Here is a 23,080-nt window from a genome sequence, read left to right on the forward strand (position 1 = left end):
GGCGCCGCCTTCGCTTCTTAGATCAGCGATGTCTAACTCAGCCCAGTGCTGCCGCAGCAATGGGATGAAGGGTGCAGCTGCTCTGCTGCCAACACAAAGTGTTTTGAACACACCAGTTGCCTCCAAACAGAGAGGGAGCAGAAGGGTACTTGGTTTGGTTTTCAGCTTTAGGAGGACTCAGAGCGGGGAAAAAAGCGTTAGCTCATGTATGGAAATATATAGGACTCACTAGAGCTGAGTCAAGCTGCGTGTCTGGAAGACAAGAGATGAAAATATATGAGCTGAAAACTAGGAGTAATAGAGATCCCTTAGTGGTGCCTGTGTAACTAGATACAGTTTGCCCTAGTATATATGTTTTTCTCTGGTGTAACTAATTAAGACAAGACTTGGGTTGTGTTTGAGCGCTTCACACAGCAGCTGTCCCTAAAGGCCATCCAAATAGCTCACAGCTAAGAATGTGGTGGAGAGAGGTCTGTAAAGGACGGTGAGGTTGAGAGGCAGATGCCAGGAGATGCAAAGCTACAGAATTCTGAGGCAGTCTGTGGCAAAACCAAGCTGGTGAGCGTGAGTTCAAAGGTCACAGTGGAAAAGAGCACAGTAGTGAAGAAATACAGAAAAAAAAAAAGAGGAAAACTGCAATAGCTACAACAAACTTCAGTGTCTGTAAATCACACAGTAAAACCATCTCTAAAACGGTACAATGGCAGATGTGGCTTCAGAACTGAAAACATTCAACAATCTGTAAATTCCTACCAGCAAAAATGGCCTTGTTCTCAAAGCTATTTTATGTGCAGCAACTGATGGGAAACAGTTGAACCTGCCATCTGCTTCGTGGCACTAAGCTAGGAAGAAAGAAAAAAAACCCAACAGGCCAGTCCCATTCATTTGACATGCCCTGTTAGCATCCTCAGGCTCATGATTAAGGGTGACCCTGTTAGGGAGACTGGAAAACATTTAAAATTAACAATTGCATTTAACTCCAAGCAGCTAGTTTGGATTTAGCTCACGCTGAGAATGATAAAAACTGTAATTGTCTGATCGTTACGCAATAGCTTCAGGAGCTACGGTTACCAAAGGTTTTAGTGCTCACCCCAAACAAGCCACCAGAGATGTCAGCCCACTGGCAATTCTGGTGACAGGATCAGAGTGTTATTGCCACGTGGCCTCGCTTTTACAAGTCTCACTGAGTGAGGGGATAAGTGCCCTACCGTCACGTTGCGATTGTGTGACCACGTAGTTGTGCCTTACACTGTGATATTCCCTGTGGAGGTGTGCAGGTTTGAGAAGTATCAAATAATCACCTTTCATGAGGGCTGCATGGAGCCAAAGATTAATTAATTTACGCTTTAAATGCATCGTTTCTTAGGCATACTTACAAAGGCACTACAACAAAGAGGAAAAGAACGGACTCTGCTGAGAATACTCAGAGAATACTCAGCTGAGTATTGCTGATCACCGCCCAGCCCGCCCCGAGGAAACCCCAGCTCCACGGAAACTTCTGAGAAATACAGGTAGGAAGAAAAAAAAGGGAATAATTGTTCTTTTTTTCCTCCAATGGTGTCAAAAACCCAAGGTGTGGAAAACATGGATCAATTTCGACAGGCTGTCTCAGGGGAAAAAATAGTAAGAGGTGTTCCCAAACTTGTATTTTGAAAAAAGAATTCGAAAGGTTGGTTTTACAGCATTTCCCTGCTATGTCAATAGCAGTTAGTGCTCAGTACAGTAGGTTTATGTGTATGTGCTGTGAGGAAGGGCAGACCACGCAGCTCATCCTCCACGGGATGGGAATGATCCAGCACTGCGGACGCTCCAGGCACACTCCCCCCTACCTCCTGCAGGAGGTGCTTTACTCTGGAAGGCACGTGCAGGAAGAACAGGCTTAAAAATGTTAGAAAATACCATAGTAATTGAAATAATCTACTATTATATTTGAAAAAAAACCACAAAGGGTAGTGGGTTTTCTGAACACTGACGAAGGAAAACAATAGTACTGGGTTTTATAGGCAAAAGTTTAGCAAGCCAACATGTTATCTAGGGATGTGTTCTTTGAAAGGAATTACCTGTGTGCTCGGGATTACTGCAACATTATCCACAGCAGGGCAAGCAGCTCGCTGGCAGAGGCCAGATGTTACAGCAGATGTGCGTGTTCAAGGGCGTGCTGCTGTCACTGCAAATAGGCTTCAAAGGAGATTTTTACTTCTACCAAGTATGTTTGCTCCCTACAGATTGCTCTGTGATTCGTAAATCATATGTTAACTCATAAAAGATTGTGACTGGCAAAGCAGTTCATGTTTACAAAGAAGTGGTTCTCTTGTGTACATGCAAAAGCAAAATTAGAGAAGGGAAAACTGTGCTTCACAGCAGAAAGCTGCCTCGTGGTGCCAAGAGAGAACCTCACTTGTACAGAACTTGCCACTGCGAAGATTTGCTCGTCGTCCCAAGGAAAAAGGAGATACCAAAAGAAATCTAGAGGCTATAGGCATGGATAGAAAATAACTGGGGAGTTAACATGGATAAATGTGTCTGGGCAAAAAAGTAATCCCTGTGTTCCCTCACTATGTAACACATAACCATACCCAGGAATTTTCAACATTTATTCTATCAATCACTATGCAACCGCTAAGACAGATTGCTTTCAAGGATTATGGTTAATTAAGGTAAAGAGTAATTCCTGCTCCCATGTGTCATTAGGGTAAAATCCTGTAGCATAAAATGGCTTTGTTTTATTTTGCTGTTCTGCATACCAAGATATTCAAACAGTAATAAAGGATGAAGTTACATTATGAAGCCTGGGGCACAAAATACAGAACAGGTCTGAAATGAAAATTTCATCAGCTATATTGTAAGAATCAACTTTCTTTCAGGAAGTAACTGCATTTCGGACTCCGCTGGCTCCTGTTATCATCATCAAACCTCTCTGCTGGCTTCACATGAGAGCCGTTTCTATCAAACACAGGTCAGCCACTTCCAGAGACTTTTGATTCACTGGCGTTTATTTTGGCAAGCTCCCTTTTCTGCAAACATTTTCAGTACAAAAAAATACCTTTATAAACTGAGGTGCACTTCAGCAAAGGACCTCTCGCTTTCTTTACTAGAATTAGCATCTCTGTTATTTCCTCATTTAAATGCACGTCAACAAACAAAACTAGAGAGATTAATTCTGTAAAAGAAAATGTTTAAAAAGAAAGGGCTAATAACACACCATTATAGTGAAAAGTCAATTCCCTCTAGTCATTTCCCTGAAGATTGCGTGGATTTTGGTTCTGTTTTTATAGAGCAGATTGAAAATGTTGTGTATGTGACTAAAGGAAGCCTGGTTCTAATTCTGAGGGGAAAGGCAGGAGTTCTATGAAAATACCAGTGGCAAAGCAAAATAACTAATTTTATATAATGAAATGCAAAGCAAATCTCAAACAGCAAAATTCATAAATTAGTAGTTATGAGTATTACATCTGTTTTTAATTAACATATTCATAACACAAAGCATGAAAAGGCCTTTAATCATAGAAATGGGCTCCGACCTCTTTGAAAATTCTGGGGAAAAAAAAGAGAATTGCAGAAAAGAGGAGAGAAAATAAAAGCTTATTATAACACTAATCCCCATCAGGTCTATCCAACACCTGAAACCTTTTTCTGAGCACCATCAGAACTGTAACTACAGCCATTCTCAGGACTGCTGTTCCAGCTGTCCCACCCAGCGCAATGGTTGTTGCAGAGTGAAAGGGAGACCCAAATAACCACCACCAAGATGTCCCGCAGCTGTCCTACCACCATGGCTCCTGCCTACCCTTTGGTCTTGCATCAGATCATCGTCCCGGACTCACCACATCACCCTATTCACATGAATATATTTAAGAGAGCGGTTGGTGCTGCCAGCAAAATTGCTGCACCTTATAAAGCCTGGAGAAGCAATCTATAGAATCACAGAATCAACCAGGTTGGAAGAGCCCTCTGGGATCATCGAGTCCAACCATTGCCCTGACACCACCATGGCAACTAGACCAGGGCACTAAGTGCCATGTCCAGGCTTTTCTTAAACACCTCCAGAGATGGGGACTCCACCACCTCCCTGGGCAGCCCCTTCCAATGGCTAATGACCCTTGCTGAGAAGAAATGCTTCCTAATGTCCAACCTGACCCTCCCCTGGCGAAGCTTGAGGCTGTGTCCTCTTGTCCTATCGCTAGTTGCCTGGGAGAAGAGGCCGACTCCCACTCTACTACAACCTCCCTTCAGGTAGTTGTAGGCTGCACTAAGGTCACCTCTGAGCCTCCTCTTCTCCAGGCTAAACACCCCCAGCTCCCTCAGCCGTTCCTCGGAGGTCAGACCCTCCAGACCCTTCACCAGCTTGGTCGCCCTCCTCTGGACTCGCTCCAACACCTCAGCATCTTTCTTGAAGTGCGGGGCCCTGAACTTGCCTTTGTCACATACGTAACTGTTTTGATGAGGAGAGAAGTGTTTATCCAATATTCATTGGCCTATTGTCTCTAAATTCCATTTGTGTGTAAAATTATGGACTCAGTACTACTTTTCTTCTCTCCCTGCATTTTTTTTGTGTTTGGCCCATAGCAGTTAGATTATTTCTTACTCCCAGTGCTACTCACTGGGCTGTATGGAATAACTACTACTTTACAAAATATTTTTCAAGAGGGGAAGAACTGGGCTTTGATGGGGGGGTGAAATTTTGATCAAGCCACAGAGTACAGACTGATTTAAGCAACTGAAGTTAAACACACAAAATGTTAAGCAGTATATTTGTGATGAATTTATCTAAAACCGATTTACATAAATTGCTATATTAAAAATTAATGACTACAGCAAATCATTAAGTACTGTTAAAGAGGAACTAATTGTGGTGTTTTTTTAATTTGAAAGCTGTAGTTTTTTGCAAAGGGCAATAAAGCTTGTTGTCTTATTTTTATATAAACAACACCCATCAAAACTGAGTCGTTCTTACGTACCAAGAACATTGTACAAAGAGAGAGACGTAGCTGAGAATAATTGATTAAATGCCAAAATGAGACAGAACTGGAGATCTGCCCACAGCTTACAGGAGCACCAGTAGGACACCGATTACCCAGGGCAAAGCCTGAGCAGTAAAACTCCACTGCACACCCCTGTTTCCTCTGGGCAAACGGAGGTGCATGGCCAGGAAGAGAGCTGCGGGCACCTGAACACATCCCTCGGCCTGGACAACTGCTGGAAGAAGCCACTGTGGATCTTCACAGAATCACAGAATCAACCAGGTTGGAAGAGCCCTCTGGGATCATCGAGTCCAGCCATTGCCCTGACACCACCATGGCAACTAGACCATGGCACTAAGTGCCTTGTCCAGTCTTTTCTTAAACCCCTCCAGAGATGGTGACTCCACCACGCCCCTGGGCAGCCCCTTCCAATGGCTAATGACCCTTGCTGAGAAGAAATGCTTCCTAATGGCCAACCTGAACCTCCCCTGGCCAAGCTTGAGGCTGTGTCCTCTTGTCCTATCGCTAGTTGCCTGGGAGAAGAGGCCGACTCCCACTTCACTACAACCTCCCTTCAGGTAGTTGTAGACTGTACTAAGGTCACCTCTGAGCCTCCTCTTCTCCAGGCTAAACACCCCCAGCTCCCTCTGCCGTTCCTCAAAGGTCAGACCCTCCAGACTCTTCCCCAGCTTGGTCGCCCTCCTCTGGACTCGCTCCAACACCTCAACATCTTTCTTGAAGTGCGGGGCCCATCTTGGTGGGGTAGAGATCACCTGGAGGTGAGGATGTGGGCACAAACACAGCTCTTCATCCTACCTTGCAACATAAGCGCCTCTCAGTATTAACACCAACGCTGTTCTAATATTTCGGACTATTTTTCTTTTTAAACTATTGCAAAACTCGATGCGTTTTTAAAAACTTGAAATATTGTTTACCTCTTGCTCAATGTAACCCATATCCTCTCTAAAATAAACACACAGTGACTTTCAGCCCAGATTATAAACTAATTTTTTGAACTTCCTTAGTATCTACACCGGCAAACACCTATAATTTGGTACTTCCTAGCTAACGTCTCTCAGCTCATCTTTTCTGTTTCCTGTTTGATAAAAAGGAAAAATTATATTAGCCTAAACTGCCGCTAAACGATAACTGCTGGCAAATGCCTGCCACTGTGATTGTTATGCTTAACTAATTTAATTACAGCAATGGCAAATAAAAGCAGGCATGCCCTGTAAATCACAGCTAACTGCAGGAGCCGTGTCGATATCGAAATACCAGCCACTCCGATTACCGCAATTAATCCACCCATCCACTGATCTTTTCCCATGGTTATTCCACCAACAGCAGCCGGACAGAGCCAACCTGTTAGCACAGGCCCCGCTCCAACCTCTCGGCAGACAAGAGGAGCTGGGTTAAAGCAGCTCCACGGTGTCCATGAAGACCTGCCCACTTGTAAAGCTGTCCCACGGCTTCGGCAGAGTGAGCGCTCTGTCGGTGCAGCCAGCCTAGTGTGACCTCCCCTCCTGGCCCCTGATGCTCAGGCTCAGGAACACGTTACAACCTTCAGGAAGCTGAAACTGAAGATAAAGATCTGTGTGGTGTTCATTGAAACTCTCTGCTAAAGCCACAGCTTTGACCTTGAGCTTTTAGAAGAAAGGAAAAGTGTCAAGATGAGTCTTGGTTTTCTGTCATGATACTTTCCTCAAAAATGGATGGATGGATAAACACTTACAGAAACCAAACCACTACGTGGCCCTTGGGCTTAACATGAAATTCCAGACCCTGAGCTTCAGATGTAAAAGGTACCCAGATGATGAGTTGTTACCTCAAGTATTATGTACTTAAACCCCTGCTTTGCCTTCAGAATAAATAAACTAGCAATGACCAGCTTCTTGCAATAACTCTAACCCTTATTTTCAACCAACAATATCTCCTTCTGCCACTCCAGCAAAATGCATTTCTCACTAACAGAGACAGTGTTGGTGTTTCCAAAATTAGGGCTTCCAGAAGCAGCATCCTCCGCCAGCCTGCCTCCCTGCCTCGTTGGGGAATTTTTATTGTAGCCACTGAGGCAAACTAAATAAGTTTGTGCTCAAAATATAAAGATGTAATTAATGAATGCAACTGATTTTCTCTGAAAGTCTGCTAAAATACAGTTAACTAGTAAATTACGCTATAAAAGTTGTGTTATCACAGAATCAATCAGGTTGGAAGAGACCTCTGGGATCATCGAGTCCAACCATTGCCCTGACACCACCATGGCAACTAGACCAGGGCACTAAGTGCCACGTCCAGTCTTTTCTTAAACCCCTCCAGAGATGGTGACTCCACCACCTCCCTGGGCAGCCCCTTCCAATGCCTAATGACCCTTGCTGAGAAGAAATGCTTCCTAATGTCCAACCTGAACCTCCCCTGGCCAAGCTTGAGGCTGTGTCCTCTTGTCCTATCACTAGTTGCCTGGGAGAAGAGGCCGACTCCCACCCCGCTACAACCTCCCTTCAGGTAGTTGTAGGCTGCAATAAGGTCACCTCGGAGCCTCCTCTTCTCCAGGCTAAACGACCCCAGCTCCCTCAGCTGTTCCTCGGAGGTCAGACCCTCCAGACCCTTCACCAGCTTGGTCGCCCTCCTCTGGACTCGCTCCAACACCTCAACATCTTTCTTGAAGTGCGGGGCCCAGAACTGGACACAGGATTCAAGGTGCGGCCTCACCAGTGCCCAGTACAGAGGGACGATCACTTCCCTAGACCGGCTGGCTACACTCTTCCTAATAGAGGCCAGGATGCCATTGGCCTTCTTGGCCACCTGGGCACACTGCTGGCTCATACAACACTTCTTGCTACTATATCAAGGCAATCAAATAGAGTGTGCCAAATGGTTGCCTGCCCTTAATGCTGCCAACACTTGAGCAAGTAGGTCACCTCAAAAAGGAACTTTGATGTATTTTATCACTTTCACATGAGAAAGTTAATGTACGGGGTCACAATGTGAACTATCTTCATTTGTGACTTAAATATCCCTTTCCATGATCTATACTATCTTTATGGTACAGAACAGTTACACAACTGATGAAAGAGTCACGAGAAATATATCACCATTAACGTGAGTTGCATTTTTGTGGTATAAAAGCAGAAGATGGATCCTATCCTACCTCTATCAAGTGCTGTTGTTTTCCTTCTTATTCTCTCTTCACTGAATTGGGTTGTCCTCATTTCTCTTCCAATATGCCCTACTGTTCTACAGACTTCAGTTTATCCTCTCCCCTGGGCAACTTCTTAAGCATCTTGGCTCTATGTGAGATGGTTCTAAAGAACCAAACCTTGACAACTGCCTCCATGCACTGACAGCACAGAAAATGCCTGGTACAAAATGTTATGACTTACACTAGCCCTGTCCACAGGTGCAGGAACTGACGTAGGCCATGAGGAGCACGGATGTTCACATTGAAGGGATATTAAAATAAGGGCCTTGGAGGGTGATGAGTAGGAGCTGGTAGTAAACATACACAAAGATTGAGAAGGAAAAGGTAGAACTGACTTGACTACCCAAATCACCCACTACTAATAGAAGTCTTCAGCTTTCAGGTTTTCAAGCAAAATCTGTCATATATAGATAAAAATCAAGAGGAAAACCAAAGCAGCTAGGAGTTAATCCACAGAGTCCCTGCTGTACCTCCAGTATGCCTCATTTTGTTTAACACAAGGAAAACACTGGCTCAATTCAGAGTCCATTCTTTTTTTTTTGGTAACAATCTTACACTTTAATTTAACATAAACACTTTCTCCTTCTCCCAGGATAATGGAATGTACATAAGAAACCAGTTTCAAAGTTAATGTCACTTCTATGCATTTAGGACCTATTTATTGCTGGCATCTCCTTGAAGTACAGGGGAAAAAATGGCATAGTTGGGTCCTGGCGTGCAGGAATGTTGCATACTTTCCTACAAGGGTGACTGTATGGCACTGCTGTGACAAATAACGTGACACTATTCATAATTAGAAAATGCTGGTTCACTATGACTCCCTATAACAATTTCAACCACCTATAATATGCATTATTATTATTATTTTAGCTTTAAAAATTTTTCTGCTAGTCAATACCATGTTCAAGGAGCATCAAAGTTGTCAGTGACAGAAAAATGAGAATATGCTGAGAATATCAGTGTCTTTTCAAAATTACTCAGATGCCATTAAAAAATTTAGCAACTACTAATGAATGCAGAAGATTAAAACAAATGCATTTAAAACTCCTAAGGAGATTTTTTATTAGAATAAAAATTTGAATAATAAAAAATATACATTCTAATGATTTTTATTAAAATAAAAATTTGAATAATTGCTCCAGTGCTAGCTATGCATGTACTTTATTAATAGTCTTAAAAAGTTCAACTTAGAAAACTACCCGTTTAATTCCACTCACTTGAACTCTTCAAGAAAAGACATTAATTGGATTAATTCTTGGTAACAATAATTGCAATGGGTATTGTATTTAACTAACAGAGCAATTACTTTTTTCCTAAAGGACAGAAAATAAGCTAACGAGCACCAACTGCTGAAAATGCTTGGTGCTAGAACAACAAATTACAGCCTGATTTTTTGCAACAAGCACTTCTTAAGTTTCTATTTTTACTTTAACTAAGCACACAGCTATGCTTGATGCCATCTGCTAGTAACAACTTCTGTCTTACACCTTGTTCTGTTTTCCACGTCAGCAAAGGCAGGGAGAATTCTGTCATACGTTTTAGCAGAAGCAGGTTACGGACATAAAATTGTCATTTCTTTGGTGTCTTCCTTTTCTGTCCACCTTTCTTGAGCGAAATGTTCCTGAAGGGTAAAAGCAGGTTCCCCTCATCACCCCAAACATCCCTTACCTGCATGCCTGCTCTTCTCCACATGCTTATCCCCTTGACTGACACACATGAATATCTGTGCCTAAGAAATCAGGGATGCCTCTGCAAAAACCAGGCAGGATTTCACAGCCTGTTCAAATTTTGTATGGTCAACTCAAAATGTGATTTTACATTTGTGTCTTATGCTTCATGTACCTTCACACACATGACTTTCTTTTTACCTCTGTAACTCTGCTATTTACTATTCTTTATCTACTCCACTATCTTTGTGCAGTTCTGTATCTTCAGCACTTCTAAAATTCAGGGATTTGACACAATTTTCTATTTCCTATTTCTGAGTACGCCAGGGCTTCAGTTTAAGGTTCGCAGCCAGAAGCAATAACTGGCAAAATGCGTGGAAAAAAGAGACTACCTGAAGGGAGGTTGTAGTGCAGTGGGAGTCGGCCTCTTCTCCCACGCAACCAGTGATAGGACAAGAGGACACAGCCTCAAGCTTTGCCAGGGGAGGTTCAGGTTGGACATTAGGAAGCATTTCTTCTCAGCAAGGGTCATTAGACACTGGAAGGGGCTGCCCAGGGAGGGGGTGGAGTCACCATCTCTGGAGGGGTTTAAGAAAAGCCTGGACATGGCACTTAGTGCCATGGTCTAGTTGCCATGGTGGTGTCAGGGCAATGGTTGGACTCGATGATCCCAGAGGGCTCTTCCAACCTGATTGATTCTGTGTGATTCTGTATGATTAATAAAAATATTACCCCTGCCTTCAAAACTCTGCTCAATTATGGTCTCAGATCACCCTAACAGCAACACTACCATGATTTCCTTAATTTGTGCATCGAGTTTCCCTTTCATCGAATCAAGCAGACATCTGCTTATATGTCACTATGTGCTTTGTATAGAGTAGAAATCTGGTGTACCTTAAAACTTCAATACAGAAAATGGAGGAAAAGAAATTTATAAAAGGAAAATTTGCAATTCGTTTTCTGAATGTGTTATTTCCAACACACAATGCTGCTTTATTACTCACTTTGTAATTTCTTTATTCGCAGGCAAGTAAATCTTTAAAGTAAACACAGGCATTGCACAGGCTAGATGATTTTTTTTAGCTTCATTTACAAAGTCTGAACTGAGTCTTCACAGCTGATAAAACAGTAGTAAATAAACGTGCCTTTTCAACGAGCATTCTAGGCTAATCACTCTTTCCAGTTACCAACACGTGTCTTTAATCTCCTCTCATCATAATTCCTCCCTACACCTTCCCTTTCATTCAGGATTGCTACTTTTAACCACTCAATGTTCTCCTCATAATGCTATGAGAGAAGTTGCACTGACTTTGATCTGCCAACTGATCTTCTCTGATCTGCTTCCCCAACTTACCCTGCAGGTTGAGCAAAGGTCTTTCCATCAGGGGACACTTCACGCTGTTGCTGGTATTAAGGCTCCTTCATGATTTGCATTTGGGAGAGTGGCAAGGACAAGCTCAGCCTTAGCACCATCCCAGGGCAGCGTGGTAAGTGCAATTCCTGACCAGCCCCATTCAGTAGGTCTGGCCCTACCTGCTATGGCCTCAAACACAATCTGCCTGCAGAGGAAGCTGGGAAGAAGTGGTGATTTATACACTATAATGTTCCTTTTCCAAGTTATCGCCAGTAAATCCTCAGCTGTTCACTTGGACTGCTCTGTGTTTCTAGAAAAGACCAATATGGATACTCTGGGGACAAAAAATTGCCTACAGTAAGTACTGTATAAAATAAATAAGACAAAACAAATACTCTGGACCAGTGCACAAAGTAAACGAATTTTCTCTACTGATCCAACAGTCAATCCTTAACAATTCCCCACTTTTCTGCCATTTCTGGGCTTACTCTGGGGAGGACAAAAAAGCAATGGACAACTTCAATAAGCTCTGATATCCTCTATTTCATTCCTGGTGTTCTCAACGCATTATGAGGTCAAAGTAAAACTCTTAGCAGGTCATATTTCTGTGCCCTTTCATGCATAAGCTCGAATCAGCAACTTCAAAGCTATTCCACTAACGCTTAAGGTGCAAAAAGATGCAGGAGGCCTGCTGAGGTAACAAAATAAAGGGAGAGGAAACAAGCTGACTTGGAAAGTCCTGGCAACTCAAGCTGTCTCTAGCACAAAAGACTGCATCACAAAGCACGTTACAGAAAACAAATAGCTTTTATTCTAAGCTATTTTTCTGTCTGACGCTAATTACATTCTATATATTATATTTCCTTGATTTTTTTTTTTCTTTTCAAAAAAACCCCTAAGGATAGTCCAATTGTGTCACGGCGCACAGACTTAAAATTGCTTTGCTGACCTGAAACAGAAACTGTTCTTTCCTTTTTAAAGCATAAACATGCTGCTGCCAAAGAAGTAGTCAGAAGAATTTAAGGTAAAAACTAGTGTTGAACATAAAAGAATCCTCTAAGTATTAATGCATCTAAAATGATAGCTGCAAATCTTCAAATGAAAAACAAGCACATAAATGCCATAGAAATAAAACCTGCAGAACTCTTCTAAGCTCAAAATCAACCTTGTGTCAGTAACTGCTGGAATACTAGGTTGATGCATGTCAATCATACACACCCAAATGAAAACCAGCACACTCATTCACACGCAAACACTGATTTCCTAAGAAGAATTACCCATTCTGCGCTCACTATACTTGATTACAAAAAGAAATAAAACTGAAATTACTGCCAGTGTCTAAGCAGCTCAAGCAGTTTTAGAAGAAACTCATTTCGTAACCTCCTGTGAAAAATCAAACCAGTGAGTAAATATTTTCCCACTGCAAGTAATGTTATTTAAAATAAATTTCAGTCTTACCTTAACTTTAAGCACAGAAGAAAACATTTTGGCATCTTCAGACACTCCTCCAATGTACATTTTTTTGGTGAAGACAGGCTCGTGGTCATTTTCATCCTTCACGTCAATAAACACCCTGGCTGTATTACCTAAAAGAAAGAATGACAAGTATACATAGAACATTTGGCAATAAATCCTTACACCTACTGGAGTTCAAACATTTACAGCCCAAACAGATCACGCAAGATAAGTGCACAGATAACACTGTAAAAATAAATACATTAGAAATAACAGCACATTTGGTATGAAAAGTATGAAGTTGAAGGAAGTAAAGAGATTTCTTTTTCTTTTGTACTCTACCTTCACTGTTTCTGCATTTGCCATTTTTTCTGAATGAATCTTGAGCTGAAATTTGTACCTTTACAGAAAACGATTCCCATTATCTGTACACCTGCCCTTTGCTATTAGGGCTATCTGAATTTGCCTGTGAGCAAAAACCTGCCATGGCTTTCTTTAGAATCACAGAATCAACCAGGTTGGAAGAGCCCTCTGGGATCATCGAGTCCAACCATTGCCCTGACACCACCATGGCAACTAGACCAGGGCACTAAGTGCCATGTCCAGGCTTTTCTTAAACCCCTCCAGAGATGGTGACTCCACCACCTCCCTGGGCAGCCCCTTCCAATGGCTAATGACCCTTGCTGAGAAGAAATGCTTCCTAATGGCCAACCTGAACCTCCCCTGGCAAAGCTTGAGGCTGTGTCCTCTTGTCCCATCGCTGGTTGCCTGGGAGAAGAGGTCGACTCCCACTGCGCTACAACCTCCCTTCAGGGAGTTGTAGACTGCAAGAAGGTCACCTCTGAGCCTCCTCTTCTCCAGGCTAAACAACCCCAGCTCCCTCAGCCGTTCCTCGGAGGTCAGACCCTCCAGACCCTTCACCAGCTTGGTCGCCCTCCTCTGGACTCGCTCCAACACCTCAACATCTTTCTTGAAGTGCGGGGCCCAGAACTGGACACAGGATTCAAGGTGTGGCCTCACCAGTACCAAGTACAGAGGGACGAGAGAAAGGAAGCTCTTTGGGGAAAATATAAGAGAAGACCTGTAACTAATTTTTCAAATCAACAGAAAAGCACAAGTAAGAATATTGTACTTCAGTAACACAGGTTTTGGTCACATTAAATCCTCACAAGTGTTACAGAGAGGTAATGCACAGGTGATGTATACTAGTAGTTCCATTGCAAACAGCAATTATTACTCCCTCCCACGCAAATGCCACGGTGTCTCTAAACTCCCAAGTGTTCACACCATGGCGCTGGCAGACACAGCCTCTGGATGAACAACGGGACACTTGGCATTGCGGGTCAGCGCAGCGTTTCCTTTACCTGCTTGAGCCAGAAAGCACAAACCTCTGACAGGTCTGACCATGCAGCCTCAACACCTAACGAAGTTACTGTGTTAATTGAATGCATGCCTAAGTCTGTCTGCATCACAAACCTGGCCTGGCCCATGGGAACTGGAGAAGTATTAACTTCCCCTTTAGAGGTTCAGCACATCTTCACGCAAAATACAGCTGTTAATTTGTGTCTTATTAAACTGTTACTGATCCACCCCATTGAACAGTAAACGTCTCTCTCCTCCTGCAAGGAAAAAAACATCTAGCAAAAATTATGGACCTAGTGCAAAAAAAGATTCAACTGCTCAGTAATCTACACCAACATCTGTTTGCCTCTTTCAGACTTGTATAATCCAGAAAGATTGCTGGAAATGATGATATCCAGTTCATTAAAACCACATGTTCAAGTGATAAATTGCCTCAATTCAGAGCTGCTTTTCCCAGCTTGTTTCAGTGCCAGGGTAATTTAAATGTTGCCCAGGTGCCATGTCTGAGTGAGCTTCAAAACGCAGTCTCATTTCGAAAGAGCTTAGTAGCTGTATGTTTAGGGGACAAAAAATTAAACCCCAGACTGTTTCTTAGACTGCCAGAGTCACCAAAGGTCTTCGGTCTATCTGATGGTCCAACTGATGGGAGACAAATGAAGACTTCATAAATGTAACTGAAATCTGAGAGAAACATTTACAATGGCATCTAATGCAGAGAGAAGAAAAAAAAAAGAGAAAAGAAAGAAAAAATGGAAATGACATTTCCTCTGAGGAATAATGAGTTATTCACCTTCTACACTGATCTGTGCAGATACGTTAAACAACTTGTAGGTGCTGTAACTTCATGGGAAAATGATTTCACGGCAAGCTCTCTTTTTATGGACGTGAAAAAAAAAGCCATAATCCAACCTCTGAATGAGTGTAATGTGGCCATAATGGTGCATTTGTAATCATCCCTGGCTTGCTCGTGTTCATTTTAAAAGAACGCTTCTTACCTTGACTACACTATTTATTACAGCAAGGAAAAATTTCAGTCAAAGAGGTCCTATGAACAGTCAAAACTCTTTCTTCTTAAACCAGATCCTTAACGTTTCTGGCTGCAATATTAAGTTACAGTTAGAAACTGCAGCCCTGGTGAGAAAAACAAGATACCCAGGCAGGCTTTGGCACTCAGTTACACCCTTCAGGGAAGAAGGCAACTGCAGCACGATTACGGGCAATGTGGGTAAGTGACCTTGCCCTGCTGAGCTAATAAACAGTCATATCTATCAATGGCTGGCACCAGTTTACTGCTGGAGGGAAGATCCTAACAGTATCCTGTTCAGCGCTGGCAGGACTCCTTCATCGTTTCAAAGCCAGTTGTGGGGAGGTAGCTTAGCCTCGTGCTACGTTTGCTTTGCAATTTGCTCATAAACATTTGTTTAATTTGCTGGTAGGTCTCCGAGCTGGCAAAATGCTGCATTTGTTTAGCGACGGTTGAACGCTTTGAAAATGAGAAATGAAAGTTATTGCATTAGGAACAAAGCAAATTAAACATCCTGCATACATGCAGACTAAGATTTGGCATTGTTAACGTTGAATTAAAAATATACCTTCGTTTTATTTTACTGCCTGATCTTTATACACAGCTTATATTTCATTCATTCTGGCAGACGGACGGGAACGTGGCACCTGCGAACTCCTCGCTCCCGCGTGCTTTTTATCCAATCCCAACCCACAGCTCACCATAGCGAACGACTCCAGCCAGTCACAGAGGATGCCTTACTCTCACTTCAGAAAAAGCCTAGAAGAAGCGCACGTTAAAATCCCTCATCAGAAACTGTGCCACATGTGTGAAGGTCCTGCACGGACCATCAGTCCGATCTCTCCTGCACGCGGGGCTCCGGTGACAGAGACACGGGGTACGGTGCTCCTGTGACCACCACCTCTGCACCTCCAGTGCCCTGCCTGATTGAACAGGGCGCCCAAACTGAGCATGATCTTACAGAGTCTGGTTACAGCATTAGGCTTGTTTTTCCTTCATATTCCAAATATTTAGTGCTTGTTCTAAATATTGATTTTGTGTGGCTCGAAGCCCTCTCTTCTGGTACCTGGAGGGAGGCAACAGCATCCATTATCATGCGCCCTGTTAGTTACTGGTACTCTCGCAGGTAGGGCAGCGAACACTGAAGGACACCTATATTTACACTCACCTTCCAGAGGGGAAATTTTGTATCCCCATGAATGCCAACATTCCTGTCACTAAGGATAACAGGAAAGAATTTGTTGACTTGTATGTGAATTATGTGTTCAATGAATCGGTACGGAAACCATTTGAGGACTTTATGCAAGGGTTTTTAAGAGGCTGCCCAGCTAGAAACTGGAAGATGTTTCTCCCTGTAGAGCTCCAGATTGTTCTCCAGGGACACACAGTATTTGACTGGCATCTGCTGGAAAAGAACGTGATGTACAGTGAGTACAAAAGGTTTGATCGAACCATCAGGAATTTTTGGGCTGTGTTTCACAAACTTCTAGAAGAAAAAAAGAAAATGTTTCTTGCTTTTTTGACAGGATCCGCTCAAATCCCTGCCTATGGACTGGAATATTTTACATTTGGCATTGCATATCTTCAAGCAGAAAATCCAGATGAGATGTATCCTCCTGCCAATACCTGCAGCCACATTTTGTTTCTCCCCAAATACAGCAGCAAAAGAATACTCAAGAAAAAGTTGCTCTGTGCCATGGAGCATAATGAAACTTTTGGCCTGCGCTAACTCTGGGTCACGAGCACTTTAAAGCAAAAATAAGAAAACAAATCTTTTTTCACTTGTCATTTTTTTCCCTTAATGACTCCAATTTACTGGTTTCTACCCTGCCTTATTTTTACTGTACATTATAAACACTTGAGCGTGTGTATTCACTGAGATTTTATATTGATTATAAAAATGAGCTTAGACCAGATGCCTGATTTTTAGATTATAAAGTTAAGAAAGAAGACTTGTATCTAACATGCTTCCAAGAAGCAAGCTGATAACCAAGTATATTTACATAAAACCTTGCTGCTTTGGTATTCTAGATCTGGAATCCAGCTCCTGTTACATTCTGTTTCATGGATTCCAGGAGTTGGGACCAGAATTTACTCCTTCGTGGCACTTCTTGTGAGACCTCATGCAATCGAAGTATAATTCTTACTACTGTGACTGAGCTACCTAAATTTACCTACCTAAATAGCTGGCCAGGTAAAAGAAGAAAGGATATTTCCCTGGACAAAGCAGCACAGGGCTGCCAAGATGGCCAAAAACTGCGGAGAAGAAAATTGAGTGCGACAACTGCCTTCCTTCAGCTGTGAGGGAAGAGCTTCTCTGCACGCAAAGTGCGCAGATAATATTTGATAAGCAAACAGCTCCTTTAGTTTTACTGCACGTTTTTATTGCTGTCACACATTTGCTGTCTGGATCTTTCACACCAATTAGTTCAACAGTCACGAAGGTCAGGTCAGCCCTCAGACAACACACTGCAAAGGAAGTTTCTGCACCCCAATCTCCTGCAAGGTCTCCTGTGTCCCAGGAACCTGAGGATCCTCTGAAAGACATAAAACCAGTAGATCATGGATGACTAACCTAGAAAACAAAACCAACAACAAGAACTCCAGGGAGCTGGTCAGAACTAGTGTGTGCCAGCATTTTCACAAGTCTTCCCCAAACATGCTTGTTGAAAACCCTTGTGCAGCATCACTGCTTATCTAAGGAGCGCTAATAACATGCCTGAGCCTGCAGCTTCTCGCCAGGCTGCAGAAATTAAGCTGAACTAAAGCTTTTTGAACACCAGGACAGTGTCGACCATGCTTTGAGCGTTACCAGATTTGTTTTGCATTAGGCTTGCACCGATGATACCACACTTGTCTTCTGCAACAAGCCAAAGCAGCCATCGATACAGGCGCTCTTCGTGCGTCGGTAATTTGAACATTAAAAGCCTGCAGTGGCTGTTTGTTCTGCAGTAGGTACCAGCGGGTTCTTCTCTTTTAAAAGTTCATTTTACTCAACCTGGGAATGAGAACTGGAATTCAAAAGGGTTCGATAGCACTTTGCTTTACTACTACCTTATAAGTCTGTTGAGCAGACTTGGTGCTTTGGCAGGTGAAATAAACTGAACCGCAGCTGCGCTCAATCTCGCCTTACTAAATGTGGCAGAACCAAATAGAAATCAGCCCCGAATATTTTTCAATGGCATTTTGATGGCAATCAGCATGCGCTCATAAAGCCTGGAGAGGCTCATATGCCGCAGCTGATCAAGAGCAGTGCTAAAAGAAGCCTCAACGAGATGTGAACAGCAACGTACTTAGAACAGCACTGAGCCAAGGTCTGGTTTAAATGAATATATAACGTCTTTTTCTGCCAAATAATTAATCGAAAGGGAGCTCACATTTATGCAGTCTCTGTAAAATACATTGTTTTGTTGCCCAGAGAAATCTGAAGTTCGTCCCAGTGGCTTTCAGGGAAACCACCCCAGAGCTGCGTGGCAGAGGAGGCAGATTCACAGCTCTTCAGGCTCTGCAGCATATTTTGTCCATCTGTCACGTCGCCCAGATTCGGGGACTGGCAGCCAACTTATTAAACACCATCAGCACCAACTTTTGCAACATGTTTGAAACTAAAAATGTAAGGCTACTTGAAAAGTCAATAATCCAGGGATACAGAATTAATTTTTCATATTTAACTCGGTAAAACTATCGTTCCCAATTAGTACGGAGCAGCTGCAGGATTTTGGTTGCAAAACTAGTTTTATTCCTTTTCATTTTATGATTCACAAAGGTTTAGTTTGTGATTAGAAAACCAAACCCATTCCAGGAGAGACAGAACTGTTCTCCTTTCACCCTCGATCACCCACAGCAAAGCCCTGCCTCACAGCTGGGACTACAGCAGCCATTTGACAACAGAAATAACCCTCCTTGGGCAGTGCCTCTGCATATGTCTGGGGAATCCACATGCATCACTTCTTGCTTGGGGCCGTGCCAGAGGCGAAAAATAATTCTAACTTAATGAGTAAAACATGTAAATAATAAATTGAAAGGTGCATTTTTGCCTAACGATCTTTCAATACCAAAATAAAAACCAACTCTACCAAGATCACCTGCTCACACCTGGCAGTGAATGTAATATTTAGGACACCTGATTGAACTGAAAACATGTGGAAGAGTATTTCCCTCTCAGCTGGTCTAACGCTCTTGAGATACATTACCTCTTGCTTGTTGAATTCTACAGCTAAGTTATTTTTAATAAAAATTCACGCTACTCAATTCTGCAGCACCCACAAGAGTCTGGAGGGATATCTTGTTTCAGCTCTCCCCTGTGCCAGGCTGTACGCAGACACAAAGAGGGCACCTGCAGGTTCTGAGAAGGAAATCTGTTTATCAAGACAGTGCAAGCACAACCACTAAAGATAACAAATTCAATGTTTGCTGTGCTTTTCATTTCTTTGTGGTTCCTCTTAAAAGACAGCAAAACCACCACGCAGCTCCGTCGTTATTCTTGCATCTCTAGGAATGTGAGACACGTGCTCGCTGCTCTTCCTTTCCCTGCTCTTTAATTAGAGCCAATCAAGTCAGCAAGAGTGCAAGCGAAAATAAAAATGCAGGAGAGATGACAGTGGGACTACAAGCAATGCCAGAAGTCTCGTAATGAAGATGCAGGTGTCAATATCAGGGACGTAGGGGAGAGTTCCACTGCACTTACAAGTCCATGGCACAAGAAACGCCCCTTTTCACCCCTGCCATGAGAACGTGACTCACTGGGGAGGCAGAAGCGTCTCACAGTCAGTCTCAGAGACGATCAAACCAAGACAAAATCTACAGCAGAGCAACCTGCAGTCAGAAACACTCCCCCTGGCCTCCCTCCCAACAACTGGTGGAGCAGGAAGCTGTTAACGCAGGTAACTTCGAATGAAGGCAAACCTTTCACGCGGCACTGGGCCAACTGGTAACACCTCCACCTGTAAGGTTTAATTTCTAAACAATCTGTTTGCATCCGTGTCCATTCGCAGACAGCCCCCGGAACAGCCCAGAGGCCTTGCTGAGCACCCGGAGGACAGGTGAAGCTACGTGCAGACGGCAACGATAAGGTGAGATAAGAGTGAATGACAACGGCCGTCGGCAGCAGTTCAGTGAGCACCAGTGTGGTGTCAGGCTGAAAGGGTCAGACGTACGGAGCTGGGGAACAGAGACATGCTCTTCTCAGCTGCTGCAAACTGTGAACACTGGAAAAAGTGAGACTGAATCCTGCACCCACACTCAGAGGAATCTGGAGGCCCTTATGTCCGTGGTGTTCAAAAGCAAACATATTCTGGCTCTCTTGTCAATATACACCTCTCTCCAGATCAAAGGGCAAAGCCCTGGTGCCTGCCACCACCGTACCTGTTTCATCTGCCTGGCACAGGGACCAGATGCCCACTAACGCTTTGATTCTCAAAACTGGGACCGTGTTTACTTTGGTGTAAGCCCCCCTCTTCTCCCCTTCTTGTCTGTACCGTCCCACTGCTCTTTCTTACTGTGTTTGGGCAGTACTGTCTCTTCGCTGCTCCCTCTGGTTTCCCACAAACCCCTCTGCTTCCTCCTCACCCTTCCTTCCTTGCCACAACAAGGTTATTGCTCTGCCCACGTTTCCCTGGGTATCAAACTGCAGGACAGTGAGATGCTGATGAAAACTTTGTGAAGAGCTGACCATGTTCCAAGGAGGCACAAGGTGATGTTTCTCCTGCTCTTGTTCCAGAAGTACTGGTTTAGTAAACGGTTAATTGTACCGATACATTCCCTTCAGCTCACTAATTCACAACTCCTTCTGGGAGGACGGAGCTGCTTGCTCTGTGATACATTACAGAGCAGCACCTTCCAGTTGCAGAACACATCCTGCCACACACAGGTTTGTGATGTTCCCTTATGGATCAGTTTTTCTTTTGTTTCATCTTTTCCATGGAGGATAAACTCACTGAGAGCTAATAATCACAATCCTAATCTGACCTACAGTATACCACCGGGCTATGGTCTACTGTGATAGACAATCTAAGAAGCTAAGAGCAGACAGAAAAACCCCCAGGCTGCTAAATTTAACTGAATTGGAGAAGTCCATTAACACTGAAGGTCTTTCAGGGCTCAGTATCACCAGTCACTGATTCCTCAAGCCAGAATTCCAACCTTTTAAAATCACTGTCATCAGAAAACCTAACTCTTTTTCCATTCAAATGAAGTAAAAATGCACTGCAATTTCATATTATGAAGTTTCAGTCAAAGTAACTCATTTATGGAGTTTGCTTCAGCTGAAAGCAAGAAAGAGTGTGATTTTGCACGATTTAGCATCATATTTTAAACACCCAGTTTAAGTCACCAATTTTACGTTCTCATACTCCAAAGGACATCTCAATTTACTTTCCTCATTTATTTATTCAGTTCTTACTACACTATCAGCTGGTGCTATCACTGAATGACAAGCTTAGTTACACTTAATGCAGTATCATCCACTTTTCCACTACACAGATGGAAACTCAAACTCCTATTTCTATATAATTATCTTCTATAATACCATGGAGTTAAAAACAATTTGGTACCTAGCTTCTGAATTGTGTAAAACGCAGCACTGCTTTGTGGCTGAGCAGTTCATCAGTGCTGTGTTATCTAGCTCCAGAAGGGCTCATCATCGCAGCTCCAGACTAAGCCATCAATTCCCTGCCAACAAATTCCAGAAGGGTTCACCGATTCGGTGGTATCTAACCCCGGAACTGGCAGCAGTTCATTGCCGTCGAATGTCAGAGCCGTGTATTAATTCAGTGTCACATAATTCTAGAGAAGGGCATTCAAAGTCACCTGTCTCCAAAGAGGTTCATCATTTCAATGTCACCAAAGTCCACAGTGGTGCATTAATTCCGTCTCATCTCCTTCCACTGTAGTTCATCAATTCAGTGCCCTGAAACTCTGAAGTAGTACTTAACCTGATTAAAACTCATCAAGAGAGAAAAAGGTGCTGAGAAAATGGAAAGAAATATATCATACAAATGTAGGAATCAAACCTAGAGGTCAAGGGATCTTCATTGCAAAGACAGAAGTGATTTAGTTAGCCAGATACCTGTAAAGTATTTTAAAAATATACATCTACCAAATTCTTTAGCTACCCATCCAGCACCGTGCACATTCAAACCCCAATACATGCTGTATACTCCTGGATTTCCAAACACATACAGCAAGTGCGTATCTTACTTTACATTGGACCAAATTCAAACTCCAGTCATGACCAAGTCTCCCCAAATAAAATAATTCAGCCATCACCTTTTTAAAACTGCTGCCCAGCTGGGAGAACTGCTCTAGTGCAGACTAGGAGTGGGAAGAGGGATGCAGAGGCCACTGCTTCCCTGACCGGTGAGGTCTGCCCAAAGACCTCTGCTGGAACCTGCTTACTCCCTCGGCTGCTCATCCACGTCAGAGAAAGATCTGGAAAAAGCTGCACAGGAGCCTCATGTCTTTGCTGCGTATGGCCTGGTCACATTTTATCTTTATGAACTTTAAAAATCCGTAAGCAAACTTTCATGAAGTACCAATTTCAGTATCACGAGCAGGTTCTACAGTAGTGTATGTATATAGTAGTATATATAGTAGTGTATATGTATATATACACAGAAGAACCAGACTTGCACTCTGTTTAAGTTACTATGCTGAAAAATCTGAATTTTGACCTCTAATTTATACATAATACTCTTAAGCATATGCACCGAACTGGCACTGAAATAAATTAGAGATGGGGTCCCTAATATACATGCCTATTATTGTATCCATCAGAACAATAATTAGAAGACTAATTATAGAAAAAGGGCAGCAGAACCAGCCTAGTTAGTTAAGGGTGGCCCTTCATTTGCAACCCTCAGGCTATTAACTCTGTGAATCACAACCTGCAGCGTGGGAAAGTCTCTGTCTGCCGTGGAACAATGTTGTCACCTTTGACAACAACGGGCTGGCCCTTTGGCTCTCTGCCTGCCAACACGCCAGCCAAAGAGCCCAGAGTGAGCAGCTAAAGCCAAAAAGCTGACACAGCTCACAGCAAGGGAGAAAAAGGGATCACACCGT

The 23,080-nt window shown here is 43.1% G+C and overlaps 1 protein-coding gene across 4 annotated transcripts in view; it reads right to left on the bottom strand.

Annotated features, from left to right (window-relative positions):
• Positions 1–23,080, bottom strand: part of PCDH15 (protocadherin related 15) — a 358,337-nt gene that overhangs the window by 54,567 nt on the left and 280,690 nt on the right. For all 4 annotated transcript variants that reach the window (XM_068416522.1, XM_068416519.1, XM_068416520.1 and 1 more), the window contains one exon: positions 12,640–12,767. In XM_068416522.1, the coding sequence (XP_068272623.1) occupies positions 12,640–12,767 (128 nt within the window). The remainder of the gene's footprint in view (positions 1–12,639; positions 12,768–23,080) is intronic.

Source organism: Nyctibius grandis, chromosome 20 (assembly GCF_013368605.1).
Source record: "Nyctibius grandis isolate bNycGra1 chromosome 20, bNycGra1.pri, whole genome shotgun sequence".
Taxonomy (NCBI): domain Eukaryota; kingdom Metazoa; phylum Chordata; class Aves; order Nyctibiiformes; family Nyctibiidae; genus Nyctibius; species Nyctibius grandis.